This window comes from Nicotiana tomentosiformis, chromosome 3 (assembly GCF_000390325.3).
Source record: "Nicotiana tomentosiformis chromosome 3, ASM39032v3, whole genome shotgun sequence".
In the NCBI taxonomy this organism is placed as follows: domain Eukaryota; kingdom Viridiplantae; phylum Streptophyta; class Magnoliopsida; order Solanales; family Solanaceae; genus Nicotiana; species Nicotiana tomentosiformis.
In genome coordinates this window covers 70,055,553-70,071,525 of record NC_090814.1, presented here as the reverse complement: position 1 = coordinate 70,071,525, position 15,973 = coordinate 70,055,553, and the positions used below count along the sequence as shown (strand labels likewise).

Below are 15,973 nucleotides of genomic sequence, written 5' to 3'. Positions count from 1 at the left end.
CCGTTCCTTATACGTAGATTTGTCCCTGACTACAATTTCAAAAGAAATAACACTCTTTATTTTAAACATCTCATTATAATATTACTCCGACTCAATATTTATCTCAATTTTGATATGCTTAAAATGAGGAACGAAACCTGCAATTTATACCAAAACTTGTCAAACTTTCAGCCAATCAAAATGATTGATCTTTTCATTAATTTGCAAAATCCATCGTAAAACCAACTTTAGCAAATTGGTTTTACAACTTGCTGTTGCCGCCCATAATTGCTTCCTGCAACTTGTTTCCATCTTTTGTTTCTTTATTTCTTTTGTTTATTTATTTATTTATATGGGTTCCACAGTTAGTGGTAGTAGATGGTCTCTCCATTCCAAAATGATCAATAATTTTTGAAAAGCAGAAACACCACTAGATTTCTCTTCATTTTTCTTGCATAATCTTGAAATTCACTTTCATAATCTGTGTTTCCAAACATTCTACATTCTAACTTTTTCATTTGTGGTCACACATAGCAGTTAAGTCTGAACACTACTTATTTAAAGTTTCACATACAATGTCAAATTGTTAGTGTAATAATTCACATTGGTTATTGCATTCTTCCTATCAATATCTCATAATAAAGAGTTTTATAATATAAGGCGAAAGAGACGTAAATTAAAATTTGCATGAGAGAACAAATTTTGTATATCAAGATCATAAAAAGTAGACATGCAATAGTATGTATACTTTTATTTTTTGATTACAGAGGACTTTAAATATGGATAGAGAGATACCTACCTTTAGTGGCATTTTTTTGACATTTTAGTCTAACGTGCTGGTGTAGTTCAACTTGGTGTACATTAGCTTCCAAGAACAACGAAAAAGTCATCTAATATGAATTATTAAGAACCTGTATGGAGTTTGATTGAGCTAGTAAACTCATTGGTGTTTAAATGACAGAGAAAGGAAGGTTATCGTGTTGACAAATACGGCTTATTGCCCTTCGTGAGTTCTTTAATTCACAACTCTCTTACTTTCTTTCGAGTTGTAATGCATAAGAAAAAGAGATAATGCGAGAATTCACCAAATTGAGTTAATACACACCAAAAATGAATAATGATATTTAAGAATGTCACGATCTAAATTCATGGAACGTATTATCCTTTTGGCCCAATTGACTTCATGAATTTGTCTCTTCGTGCCTACCATGTGAAATTTGTGATATTCCTTAAAATTCTTCATTTTTCTCTTCCATAGAGATGTAGGATTTGCCTAACGTGACATATGCACTCCTTATTCAAAAGATAGTAGCCAGCCTAGAAGTCTGTAGTCTCGTTTGATCCGCCCTCATTAGTCCGTCCTCCGTCGTGGCACATTAGGGATTCCTCAAAGTATGAGTCCATACACTTACTAGCTAAGACTACATCATCAAAGACCAAATTTCTTTTCTTAATACCTTCCTTATATTTCTTAAGAGGCGCTAGGCATAACCTATATTCAAAGAGTTTCAACTATCGAATAGGCGTCTACATAGACCTCCAAGCATATGGGATGTACAACTATGGGTAAACAAACAAGACTTACCTTATCATAGATTAAGTTCAAGTCTCTATCAAATTAGTAAATAGTTTCTCTACACTATGATTTATCATCTTAAGGTTCCATAAACTAACATAAAGTCGCTTAGACTATGAACAAAATTATAATCTCATGTACCAAAAGTAGTTGTTTTGTTGAAAAAGTAAAAAGGTAAATAAATCATGTGCCCCTTTAAAAAAAAAGATAAAACTGTTAAATAAATGTCAATAGGTTTATATATATAATAAGAAAAATTAATTATTAGAAATAAACAAGAACTTACATTAGTAGGAAGTGATTAAAATTTTAATTTATCATACCTGTACCGTGTGATATTAGGGAAAAGGGGAGAAGAAAAAACAGAAATGCATGACCCCTTGTGTAGTTTGTCGTTTTATAAGGTCACAACCGGTTTTGCCCTTCATGTATTTAGTCGAGATTGGAACATGATGGACCGAGGGTCGTCATCATAAAATTGAGATGAGATCTAAGGCCAGGTTATCGAGCTCAAGATTCAGGGACCGATCTATACCGAGCTCGAAGTCAATATCGAGCTCGAATCAATACCGAGCTCGAGCCAATATCGAGCTTGAGTCAATATCGAGCTCGAGATCCAGAGATCGATTAATACCAAAACTGGCCAAGATCGAGCAAAGAGACAAAGAGCCTTTGTAGCCGCACCAGGGGAGAGAATCTCGGCGGAAATTAAGGAAAGGCTAATTAACTAATCTATCATGAGATACCCACTATGTATTTTAAATTATATCAAAAGTAGGATTCCTCCACTATAAGAAGAGTGGCTATCATTTCTGTAAGGCATCGTACATTCAACATTCAGACATCAATACACTCTCATATTTCAGAAGTTATTGAGATTTACACATATATAGTAAATATTATCTTTCTTTAAGGCTGAGGACATTGGTTCATCTTGCTTTTTTATAAATCATTCTCTACTTAATGTGGTTTGTATTTTATTCCTATTTTTTACAGTCAATATTCGATATATTTCTACTTGCTTTTCAGATTTGAACTAAGTTATACTACGAATCCTTAGAACTACGTATAAATTTAACTCCATCTATTTTTCGGGTAAACAGTTGGGTACCCACCGTGGGGCTAAAGATAATTGTGGTTATTTGGTACGAATCTCTGCAAAACACACCATTTTACACTTTCTCTTGGAGGTGCCTTTGATTTCAGGTTAAAAATAATGAACTCCCAATCAATGGCCCTACCTATTGACAACGAAGCTGGCCTTCAAGACGAGAACAACAACCTGACGACCGGGGATGAAAGGCCACTCGTCGATCCCGTTGGAACTTGGTCCGCAGATCCAATCGACATCAATTCACATGTGGCCATCGAGGCGAACCAACGTTCCGACCCTGAAAACAGCATCCATGGTAGAACTCGACCTGCAGTTCGAAATACCCAAAATGTTGGAGAAGACGTGATCAGCCTGCGTATGATCTTTGAAATATGACAAGCTCAACAGGTAGTAATAGCTCAGTTGCAGAGCCAAACCCAGGTACCGAGCAGGGCCGAGCCCGGTCCATCTCGAGAAATCGCCCACGAAATGGGGCCAGCTGTAGTAAGATCAAATGAACAAGAATCGGGGACTAATCCCGAAATTATTAAGATGTTAGAAGAACTGACAAAACGGATTGAGCCATAAGAAAAGAGAATTGAAGCAAACGACAAAAAAGTAGAAGCTTATAACTTTAGGGTTTATTAGATCCCGGGGAAACCACCGATATTGAAGGGCTTGGATTCCAAAAAATTGATACAAAAGCCTTTCCCCCCGAGCGTGGCTTCTAAACCGATCCCCAAGAAGTTTCGCATGCCCGAAATTCCCAAATATAATGAAACGACCGGTCCCAACGAACATGTCACCCCTTACACATGTGCCATTAAAGGGAACAATCTAGAAGACGACGAGATCAAATCCGTACTATTAAAGAAGTTCGGGGAAACCCTGTCAAAGGGGGGAAATGATATGGTATCATAATTTACCACCTAACTATATCGATTCTTTTGCTATGCTTGTATATTCTTTCGTAAAAGCACACGCCGGAGCCATAAAGGTCGAGACCAGGAAGTCGGACCTTTTCAAGGTAAAGCAAAAGGATAACGAGATGCTACGAGAGTTCGTATCTCGTTTTCAAATGAAACGAATGGATCTACCACCAATCACGGACGATTTGGTTGTACAAGATTTCACTCAAGGACTGAATGAACGAAGCTCGACGGCTTCACGACAGTTGAAGCAGAATTTGGTCGAGTACTCGGCTGTTACCTAGGCCAATGTGCACAATCGATATCAATCGAAGAGTAGAGTTGAAGACTACCAGTTGGGTTCTGTGTCCGCTATTAAATGGGATGTTGACCGAGAACCAAGGTCGAACAGGGACCGATATCGGCCGTATAATAGAGATCGTAGGAGTAGCGAACCTACATGCAAATCCGTACGAGGAGAAAGGAGAAGTGTTCGAGGCCAAGGGTCTCGGGGGCTAATGAACAAGAATGGGTTCGACAGGCATATCGGACCCAAGGAAGCACCGCAGTTATCAGAATATAACTTCAACATTGATGCATCCGCCATCGTGTCGGCTATCAAACGCATCAAAGATACTAAGTGGCCTTGACCTCTGCAGTACGATCTAACCCAGAGGAATCCCAATCAAATATGTAAATATCATGGCTCCCATGGCCACAGAACTGAAGACTGCAGGCAGTTGTGAGAGGAGGTAGCCCGTTTATTCAATAAAGGGTACCTTCGAGAATTTTTAAGTGACCGGGCCAAAAACTATTTCAAAAATAGAGATTTTAATAGACAAAACAAACAAGAAGAGCCACAGCACATCATCCACATGATCACCGGAGGGATCGACGTCCCCCAGGATCGGTGCTTAAACGCACTAAGATGTCTATTGTAAGAGAAAAGTGATCTCGAACTCATGATTACACACCTAAAGGAACCTTGTCCTTTAGTGACGAAGACGCGGAAGGAATCATGCAACCCCATAACGATGCACTGGTAATATCTGTACTTATGAATAAAACTCAAGTTAAACGTGTGTTAATTGATCCGGGTAGTGTGGCCAACATCATTCGATCAAGGGTCGTAGAGAAACTCGATCTACAGGACCAGGTCGTACCCGCTACCCTGGTACTGAACGAATTTAATATGACATGTGAAACTACTAAGGGTGAGATAATCTTGCCAGTAAATGTGGTCGCGACCATCCAGGAAATAAAGTTTTACATAATCGAGGGCGATATGAGATATAACGCCCTGTTCGGGAGACCATGGATCCACAACATGAGAGCAGTACCCTCGACCCTTCACCAGGTTCTGAAATTCCCAACATCGGAGGGAATCAAAACAGACTATGGGGAGAAACCAACCGCAAAAGAAATTTTTGCCGTTGATAAAGTGATTCTGATATCCTCACTATCATCGACAAAGGGATCGAATTCGAAGGAGGAACAGGACACCAAATAGCAATCACAAACGTCAGCCTCGACCCAACTAAAAAACCAGGAGACTGGCGAAGATGATGATTATGGGATTCCTCGATCCTTCGTGGTCCCCGATGATTCTGACGCTACCCAATCAATGGTCGAAGAACTGGAGCAAATCACGCTAATCAAACATATGCACAAGCAAAAGGTATACCTGGGCACGAGGTTAGATCCTGAGCTCAGGGAAAAGCTTATTCAATTTATTATAGCTAACATGAACTGTTTCGCTTGGTCCCATCCTGACATGACAGGAATCCCACCGGAAATAACCACTCATAAACTGAGCTTGAATCCGAAATACCATCCGGTAAATCAAAAAAGAAGGCCCCAGTCCGAGGTCAAACATGCCTTCATAAAGGACGAGGTAACCAAACTTCTTAAAATAGGATCCATTCAAGAAGTAAAATACCCTGAATGGCTGGCAAATATGGTGGTGGTCCCTAAAAGGGGAAACAAACTTAGAATGTGTATAGATTATAAAGACCTAAACAAAGCATGCCCTAAGGATTCCTTTCCTTTGCCTAGCATCGATCGTATGATCGATGCAACGGCCGGCCACGAGATTCTCAGTTTTTATCGATACCTACTCCGGGTACAACCAGATACAGATGAACCCGGAAGATCAGGAAAAGACCCCGTTCATCACTAAGTACGGTACCTACTATTATAGCGTAATGCTATTCGGTCGGTCTAAAAAGTGCTGGTGCAACTTATCAATGCCTAGTAAACCGAATATTCGAAAAACAAATAGGGAAATCAATGAAAGTTTATATTGATGACATGTTAGTTAAGTCCCTGGGAGTAGAGGACCAATTGAAGCATTTGCAGGAAAAGTTCGACGTACTAAATAAGTATAATATGAAGCTCAACCCCGAGAAATGTGCATTCGGGGTTAGCTCAGGCAAATTTCTTGGTTTCATGGTGTCCAATCGAGGAATCGAGATCAACCCCAACAAAATCAATGCTATCGAGGGCATCACGGTAGTCGATAATGTAAAGGTCGTGCAAAGGTTAACGGGGAGGATAGCCGCCCTGAGACGATTCATTTCGAGATCATCAAATAGAAGCCACCAATTTTTCTCACTGCTTAAGAAGAAAAACAACTTTGCATGGACTCCGGAATGCTACACTGAAGCGGTATTTATTGAGCCTTCCGCTTCTTAATACCCCAAAAGTGGACAAGCAGATTTACCTGTACTTAGCTATATCAGAGATAGCGATAAGTGGAGTTCTGTTTCGAGAAGAACGAGGTACGCAATTAACTGTTTATTATGTCAATCAGACCTTAGGCGAGGCCGAAACTAGATATCCACAATTAGAAAAATTAGCTTTTGCTTTAATAAGCGCCTCTAGGATATTAAAACCATATTTCTAATCTCATCTGATACATGTTATTACAACTTATCCTCTTCGAAACATTTTGTGCAAACCCGAGCTTTCGGGTCGATTGGCCAAATGTGTCATAGAAATCGATGGATAAGATATCGAGTATTGACCCCGAACAGCTATCAAATCTCAATTCTTGGCGGACTTCGTCGCTGACTTTTCACCGGCCATCGTACCCGAGATCGCAAAATATCTACTAATAAAATTGGGTACCTTTTCGAGAGTCTGGACCCTTTTCATGGATGGTGCCTCGAACGCGAAGGGGTCCGGATTAGGCATTGTGCTAAAATCAACCCCTATGTAATGTAATTAGATAATCTATCAGAACTACAAAATTGACTAACAATGGGGCCAAGTATGAGACCATTATTGCAGGTCTCGAACTAGCTAGAAGCTTGGGAGCGGAGATCGTAGAGGCTAAGTGTGATTCCCTCCTTGCGATAAACCAAGTTAACGGGACTTTTGAAGTCCGAGAAAATCGAATGCAAAGGTACTTGGATAAATTACAGGTGACTCTACATCAATTTAAAGAATGGACTTTGCAATATGTACCCCGAGAACAGAACAGCGAGGCTGACGCTGTTGCGAACTTAGGTTCATCGGTCGAAGATGACGAACTCAACTCGGGGACTGTCGTAGAACTCATAAGATCGATGGTCGACGAAGGTCACGCCAAGATAAACTCCACAAGTCTAACCTGAGATTGGAGAAATAAATATATAGAGTACTTCAAGAACGGGAAGCTTACATCATATCCAAAGGAATCGAGAGCTCTCCGCATAAAGGCAGCACGGTTCACCCTATCCGAAGATGGAACACTGTATAGAAGGACATTCGATGGACCATTGGCAATATGTTTAGGACCAGGAGATACCGATTAATTCCTACGGGAAATTCATGAACGCACTTGTGAAAACCATTCCGGTGCCGATTCGCTGGTCCACAAAGCAATCAGAGTAGGGTATTATTGGACCGATATGGGCAAAGATGCGAGGGAGTTCGTTCGAAAATACGACAAATGCCAAAGATATGCGCCTATGATTCATCAACCCGGTGAGCTGCTCCACTCGGTCCTATCTCCATGGCCGGATGAAATGGGTAATGGACATCGTCGGCCCCTCCCATCGGCCCCAGGTAAAGCTCAGTTTATTTTATTTATGACTGATTATTTCTCTAAGTGGGTTGAAGCACATGCTTTCGAGAAAGTCAGAGAAAAAGAAGTGATAGACTTTGTTTGGGACCACATCATATGTAGATTCGGGGTGCCAGCTGAGATTGTATGTGATAATGGAAAACAATTTATTGATAGAAAAGTAACTAAATTTCTCGAGGATGACAAGATCAAAAGGATCCTATCAACTCCGTATCATTCCAGCAGGAATGGACAAGCCGAATCGACCAACAAAAACCATTATCCAAAATCTTAAGAAGATATTGACCGACGCCAAAGGAAAATGGAGAGAAATACTACCCGAAGTCCTATGGGCATATCGCACAACATCGAAATCCAGTACCGGAGCAACGCCATTCTCGTTGGTCTATGGCACCGAAGATTTGATCCTAGTTGAGGTCGGAGAACCTAGCATCAGGTTTCGATATGCTACAAAGGATTCGAATAACAAGACCATGAACACGAGCCTAGAATTATTGGATGAAAAACGAGAAGCCGCTCTCGTCCGTTTGGCCGCCCAAAAACAGCGGATCGAAAGATACTATAATCGCAGAACCAATCTTTGAAATTTCAAAATCGGGGACTTGGTACTAAGAAAAGTCACCCTCAACACCCGAAATCCGATTGAAGGAAAACTGGGTCCGAACTAGGAAGGGTCATATCAAGTTCTCGAAATAGTCTGAAAAGAATCCTACAAACTCGGAGTGATAAACGGCAAACAACTACCGAGCAATTAGAATGTGTCATACCTAAAACAATACTACTGCTAAGGTACGACCCTCCCATATGCATTTGTATTTCGAAAACTAACCCTTGCAGATATTCGACCATAAACATGGATGGATTATTCAACTCGAAGACTTTAGGTCTAAAAGCACGTGTTGCACTCTTTTTCCCTTAGATCGGTTTTGTCCCAAATGGGTTTTTCGGCAAGGTTTTTAATGAGGCAACTATTGATCGTGCTAACTTAGAAAAATTCAACAGTATCCGAGGCCTCTTTACAATCAACCCCAAATACTGGGGGGCATTACCCTCGAATATATCAAGTTCGATTATCAAGTTCGATGCAAGAAAGTTACTTCATGACAACAGGGTCTCGATAGGAAAAGTTTTGTAAGGGCCAAATGGTCAAAACGAACCATGCTCGCATAGTTTACTCGAACCCTGGCAAAAAACATGAACACATATATAATGACTTATAGAAAGAAATTTCTTATTTACCGATATTTCATATCTCAGAAAGATTCTTCTGCTTCATTTTCTCAATCTATTAATTCGAGTTCGAAAAATCATTCTCATTCGACTGAAAAGCTTAAGGGATACGTTAAATCGAGTTTGAGAAAACACTCACTCGACCATAAAGCCTAAGGGCTACACTAAATCGAGTTCGAGCAAACACTCACTCGACCATAAAGCCTAAGGGCTGCACTAAATCGAGTTCGAGAAAATACTCACTCGACCATAAAGCCTAAGGGATGCACTAAATCGAGTTCGAGCAAACACTCACTCGGCCATAAAGCCTAAGGGTTGCACTAAATTGAGTTCGAGCAAGTGCATTAAATCGAGTTCGAGCAAATACTCACTCGACCATAAAGCCTAAGGGCTACATTAATTCAAGTTCGAGCAAACACTCACTCGACCATAAAGCCTAAGGGATGCATTGAATCGAGTTCGAGCAAACACTCACTCGACCATAAATCCTAAGAGCTACATTAAATGGAGTTCGAAAAACCACTCACTCGACCATAAAGCCTAAAGGCTACCTTAAATTCGAGTTCGAGAAAACACTCTCACTCAACCGTAAAGCCTAAAAGGCTACCTTAGTTCGAGTTTGAGAAATCACTCTCACTCGACCGAAATGCCTAAAGGCTACCCTAGCTCGAATTCGAGAAAATCATTTAGCTTAAACTGTATTCGTCAAAGTCTAGAAGTTGTCTCAGTTCGAGTTCGAACATTCACTTGGGGACTACCTATAAGAAAAGGTCGACTTCAAACATTCACTCGGACCTTCAAGTAATTATCACGTGCTAAGGCACTTTTTGGCCTTTGTATAGATTAACAAGAAAGGCTAAAGATTCAGAAGCCATAAAAGGAAGAAAGTTTTATATATACCAGAAATCATTTACAACGGCACTATGGCCCGATCATGTTTTTCTACAAAAGACCAAAACGGTCTTAAAAGAAAGAAGAAAAATACTAAAAGGACTTAGTCCTCTCCGGGAGCAACATCTTCACCTTCGAGGCCTCCTTAGCTCTAAGAACTACTCATACTCTCGGTATCATCATCATCGGGAAAGGCCAACACCCTGGCTTTGGCTTCGAGCTCTTTTGCATTCTCGATCTCGGCTGAAAGATCGAAGCCACGAGCGTGGATCTCCTCTAAAGTCTCCCTCCGAGATTGGCATTTAGCATGCTCGACAAATCAATTTGCTCGAGCTTGAGCAGCCTCGGTAACAGCTTCAGTATCAGACCGGTAAATAACCACCACTGCATCAAAATTAACTATGGCTATTTCGACCTCTGATTTGTCCGCTGCCAGTTCCGAGACCAGTCTCTCTCGAACAGAAGTCACTGAGCCCAACCGAGACTAGAACTCCTCGATATTCTTGGCTTGCACCAAGGCTCTCTCTTTCGAGCTTCGGAGTCAGGCCTCGACCGAGGCCAGTTGAGCCCGGGAAACCTCCTTTTTAGAAGCAAGGCGGTCCATGTTCTTTTTCTACTCATAGGCCCCTGCTTTCACTGCATCCACCTCGGCGCGAAGCTGCCCAATCATATCGAGCTTTTTCTGAACCTGCGGGACCGAACTGTTAACCTTCACGCCCAAATCAGTGTCATTAACTTCAAAGACTCTTTTTACCTACTCAGACAAATTGGTTTGTTCTCTATTGCACCGATTATGTCTTTTGAGGCACCGCCTCTATCTCGGGGAAACTCATACTCAGTTCCTACACCATCTTTAACCGCCTCTTCGACAGATTCGTTGCCCCGAGGTAAAACATCCTTGGCCTCCCCTTGCTCGGGAACTCAGCTCGAAGTCTTATCCTCAACCTTGTCGGACCTGGGTGAAGCAGAATCAGTCCCCACCGGTCCCCAAGCTTTATAAATATCGATGCCAGCCCGAGCACGGTCCACCGGTCCTGAGTTATCTTCTTCTCCTCCTCCTCCTTCTTCTTCTTCTTCTTCTTCTTCTTCTTCTTCTTCATCCCTTAGACGCAAAACCGATTCCATAGTCAATGGGATTGTGGTTCCCTTGGGCTTACGGACTATCCTCTTCTTACGTTTTTGACCCTCGGAATTCGAAGTCCTTTTTCTCTTACTTTCCTTCAACATCTTCGAGACAGGCGGTAAAACTTCCTCACCACCAGACGGGGGCCTCGTGACCACATCTTTTCTGAGACCTGTGAAGGGAGAAGATAAGTAAACTCATGCATCGAATAAACATGTTACCTCGAACGACAAACAAATTGGTAGACCAAGATGAAAGCTTACCAATAGTACGAGCTTCCCATCGACCCTTTGACAAATCATGCCAAGCGTGCTCGGCATATGTCGACGTCGAAACTAGGCTCCTGACCCAGTTCTCGGGATGGGGAACCGCTCCCGGCATCCAAGTAACGGCTGTGTCAAGAAAAGCACCGATAAGTAAAGATGAAGAAGTAAAAATAACAAAAGCAAAAAATGGAATCATAAAATAACAAAAGCAAAAAATGGAATCATACTTACGATTCATATTCTATTTCTCGGGAAATGGTATACTCTAAACCAGGATTAAGTCTGAGGTATACACTCGGAAAAACCAGCCCATCCAACCCTGATCTTTGTCTTCATCAATGCTCTAGGTGAACGCCTTGGTGGCCCGGCGTTGGAGCTTTATTATCCTACCTCGTTAAAGATGAAGGCTATATAATCTTATTAGGTGGTCGAGGGTGAAGGGAAGCCCGTCGATTTTGCTCACAAAGAAACGGAGTAGTATTACAATCCTCCAGAAACAAGGATGTATTTGGCCAAGGGTTACTTGGTACTTTTTGCAGAAGTCGATGATGATCGGATCGAGGGGACCCAGTGTGAAAGTATAAGTGTAAACACGTATCCTTCTACATGGGTAGTGATCGCTTCTTCCGGTACCGGTATCACAACCTCTTTGTTTTCCCAACCACAAGCTTTCTTTACCAAATAAATAAGGCTTTGAGGTATCGAGCAAATATATCTCGATACCGGCTCACATCAACTAGTAACTAATGCAGGTTCTCGACCTTAAAGTCGGAATCGATAACATATCCCCCGGGAATGAGTTCTTCGAGGCGTGGCTCCACCACCGGTTTCTCACCGGCCGACCGAGATGAGGAAGCAGCCTCTTTTTGAGGAACAGTTTTAGATATTTTGGCCATCTAAATTCTCAAGAACAAGGAAGATGAAAAATTAAAATATTTTGGTGTTTGACGAAGAACAAGCAAAGAAATTCTTAAAACTGGAAATAGAGAACTTTGGAGAAGGCGAAGAGCTGTGAAGGTTGGAATGAGAAGTATTGAAGGTAAAGGTTTAAAATAATGAAGAAACGGGGCTATTTATAGATTTGGCAATGACGGTTCAAAATAAGCAGTGGCCGACCATCGCCTGACACACATTTAATGCCTTGGTAACTGAACCGACGGGACATTTATCACATACGTCATAACCGGGCTCGACGCAGACGTCAATGTGTATCTAAACAAAGGTTGGAAAAATCATATCGTTTCTCGCCATATTCTTTCCGAGAAACGAGGGGACTATCTGTATACGGTCAAAACCGGTTTTGCCCTTCATGTATTTAGTCGAGATTGGAAAATGATAGATCGAAGGTCGTCATCATAATATCGAGATGAGATCTGAAGCCAGGTTATCGAGCTCAAGATTCAGGGACCGATTTATACCGAGCTCGAAGTCAATATCGAGCTCGAGCCAATATCCAGCTCGAGCCAATATCCAGCTCGAGATCCAGAGATCGATCAATACCAAAACCGGCGAAGATCAAGCCAAGAGACAAAGAGCCGTTGTAGCCGCGCCAGGGGAGAGAATCTCGGCAAAAATTAAAAAAAAGTTAATTAACTAATCTATCATGGGATCCTCACTATGTATTTTTAATTATATCCAAATTAGGATTCCTCCACTATAAGAAGAGTGGCTATCATTTCTGTAAGGCATCGGACATTCAACATTCAGACATCAATACACTCTCATATTTCAGAAGTTATTGAGATTTACACATATATAGTAAACATTATCCTTCTTTGAGGCTGAGGACATTGGTTCATCTTGCTTGTTTATAAATCATTCTCTACTTAATTTGGTTTGTATTTCATTCCTTTTTTTTACAGTCAATATTCGATATATTTCTACTTGCTTTTCCGATTTGTACCAAGTTATACTACATATCCTTAGAACTACGTATAAATTCAACTCCATCCGTTTTTCGGGTAAACAACCGTCTCAGTTGAAAAAATGTCTACCAAAACTTTTTGCTAAAGCCTTCCTAATCATTGACTATGAGAAATAATTAAACTAAAATTACTAATTTCTCTTAACTATGGCCCGGCCGCTCGATTTTTAAGTTGTTTCATTTGTTCTATTTCTTAGTTTCCCCTTTACTTTCTTGAAAGTAACTTTTGGTTAAATATGTGATTATTTGACGATCAGATTAGCAAACATACTTGGACTTTCCTCTCCACTGACCATGCTTCAATTCCTCTATCTTGAATACTAATCTTCTTCTATAAATGCTGCTGGTGCTGAGCTGGGGAGCAGGGAGGGTGTGAATTCAACAGGTTTTTATGCATCACCTTAACCAGTGACGTATGCATCATTTTGCCTAAATAGTGATGTCAATTTAAATATATTACTCTTTGGTTTGTATATGGACTTACTATTTTGTCGATGTTAGATATTTCCTAGCTAGAATTTTAACATAGATCAAGCGATTTCTAAAAAATATACTGTATAATTATTTACAATTAACCATTATGTCGGTATTATCAATGCATTCTAACAAAGGAGGTATGAAACTTAACATCATCTATATATACCACCCTCTTAATTTTTAGTAGGGATATCTATAAGCCTCATACCCAAAAGTTATATAACGACTTGAAACGAAATGTGTATATATATCACGCCCTAGCTAGTATATACACCCTACAAGTGGTGGGGGAAATTCAAGTATATACCATCCTAGCTATTGAATTGGGACACATTTAATTAAAAATGAACAGTCCATTCGTTTTGATCATTTCAATAGATACACATAACAACTCATACTATAGTCTTGTCATCACGAAATATTCTTTTGTAGCTATCAAGGCCATTTCTTATCGAACGTAATAGCATCTCATGTTGTCAAAGTACACATAGTAGTAATTCACATTAACAGATGTCATAACATAGCAAAAACATTGTAAAAATCATTTATATTGTATATCAATTCTGCCATTGGGGAAAGCATACTACGAATACGAAGCAACCAGGGGAGAATATAGTGTTAATATTTATGAGTTCATCTGAATTCAGTAATACCGGTATATAAATTCAGTAAATATTATAGATTTTGAACCCACTAAAACAATAGGCTGCAGTAAAGTCGTGAACTCGAACCCATAAAGATCAAATTTTGGATCTGTCTCTGGAGGTCGCAGATTCTAATTAATCTTTCATAAAATAAGACGATGGGCATCATTAAGTAGATGAAACCAGAATGAACTCGTATCGAACTGATCCAATGACTCAATACTCAAACAATCAGACTGATAAATTTCAGGATTGCTCTCCAAGATAACCGTGTTTTCCATTTCAATATTCATCTTTTGGTTTTCCCCGAATGTAATAATGCTGCTGCTGCAGGATGAAGAAACATCAGGTGATGTCAAGCTGTTGTTGCTGGATTTTCCTATCGTTAGATTATTAATAGCCAGAAATAATACGGGTCTTTCTTGAGCTTTTTCTGCATTTATCTTCCCAACACTTTTCTGGGGTTTCTCCACCCTTTTGCGTCTTGTCTTAGACTTCAGTAAGGCATCATTTTTCATGCCCATATGCTTCTTTAAATGTGTGTAGAAGAAGTTTTTAACGTCGTTGTCACTTCTTCCAGGCAATTTTGCTGCAATAGTTGACCATCTAAATATATATATTAACACAAGGAAATTCGCTAATTAGAAGTAGTACACCTAATTTATTTTAAACATAAGATAATTTGCTATCAAATGTTTTAAATTAATAGATACACGTAGTTAAAGTAAAGCTAGGACTTCTTACCTACTTCCAAGTTCCTGATACAATTTGATGACTATTTCTCTTTCTTCCATGGTAAAGGGTCCTTTCTTAACATCAGAGCGGAGGTAGTTCATCCATCTAAGTCTACAACTTTTCCCAGTTCTTGAAAGCCCTGCAATTATGTACAACCCAAGTTTTTTATTGCATGTGGAATTCAAGGAATGAATTATCCTAACATATGATCATTTTCAAACAATGCTTTTACTAGTGGTGGAACCTGCAAATTTGGGCATGTGACTCCAATTCCAAATGCCATATCTGATGATATAAGATTTCAACTTTTGGTCTTCCTCTGGAGACCATGCTCCCTTCTTTATCTCCTCCATGTTTGTACTTTTCTGCTGATGTTGTGGTACACTTGACATGATTGCGGAGAAGCTGTAGGATTGCTCCTGGATTTGAATTCACCTACTTCAGTACTTGTGTTATACTTTCAACTTTCCATTGGGAAGTAACTGGGCATTATATAGACATTTCCCACGTAGTGTGTGGGAATATTTAGTCAATTTAAAGCGTTCTTTCCGAGAAAAGGAGTACTCTCAGCAACTACTTCATTGGTTTGTCTTTTGTGTTTCTTGTGTTTTTTATGGTATTTCTGCTAATTTTAATACTAATAATTCAATAGGGAGAGAGAAACAGTAGGAACAAGAAAAGATATTCTGACTTCATTAGATTCAGAAGAATGACCCCTCTTAAAAGATTTTAAAAAATACGAAGAAAGAATAACTTTTCGCTACAAATTAAACGTATTCGAGGATTCTAGATTTGGAAACCCCCCCCCCCCCCCCAAACCCCAAATGAAGTCATAAAGATGATCAGACAGAAAGAAAAACATTTGTACACTATAGTGTATGGAAGTGGTCAAAATTAATGTAAGCTTGTAGAACTAGTTAGATTTTACTAATTTGGTAAAGGTAGTCAGAATATTATTTTTTGCATGGACAAAACGATGTACATGCTTTACAGTTAACTATATAGAAAATTAACCAAATAGGATTAGTATATCTAATAAAACAAATCCACTTGCCTAT

At 39.9% G+C, this 15,973-nt stretch overlaps 1 protein-coding gene across 3 annotated transcripts in view; it reads right to left on the bottom strand.

The window, feature by feature from the left end:
• Positions 1–15,529, bottom strand: part of LOC104091138 (transcription factor MYB15-like) — a 71,427-nt gene extending 55,898 nt beyond the window's left edge. Inside the window, exons 1-3 of one of the 3 annotated variants that reach the window (XR_011414760.1) lie at positions 15,160–15,503; positions 14,925–15,054; positions 13,919–14,769 (exon numbers count right to left, since the gene is read on the bottom strand). Coding sequence is in view for 2 of the 3 variants with exons in the window: in XM_009626486.4 (XP_009624781.1) it covers positions 14,324–14,786; positions 14,925–15,054; positions 15,160–15,307 (741 nt within the window). In the remaining variant the exon portion in view is untranslated. Of the gene's footprint in view, positions 1–13,918; positions 14,787–14,924; positions 15,055–15,159 lie in introns of those variants that run through there. The other 2 variants (XM_009626486.4, XM_070197097.1) reach the window with 2 other exon arrangements.
• Positions 15,530–15,973: the final 444 nt, after the last annotated feature.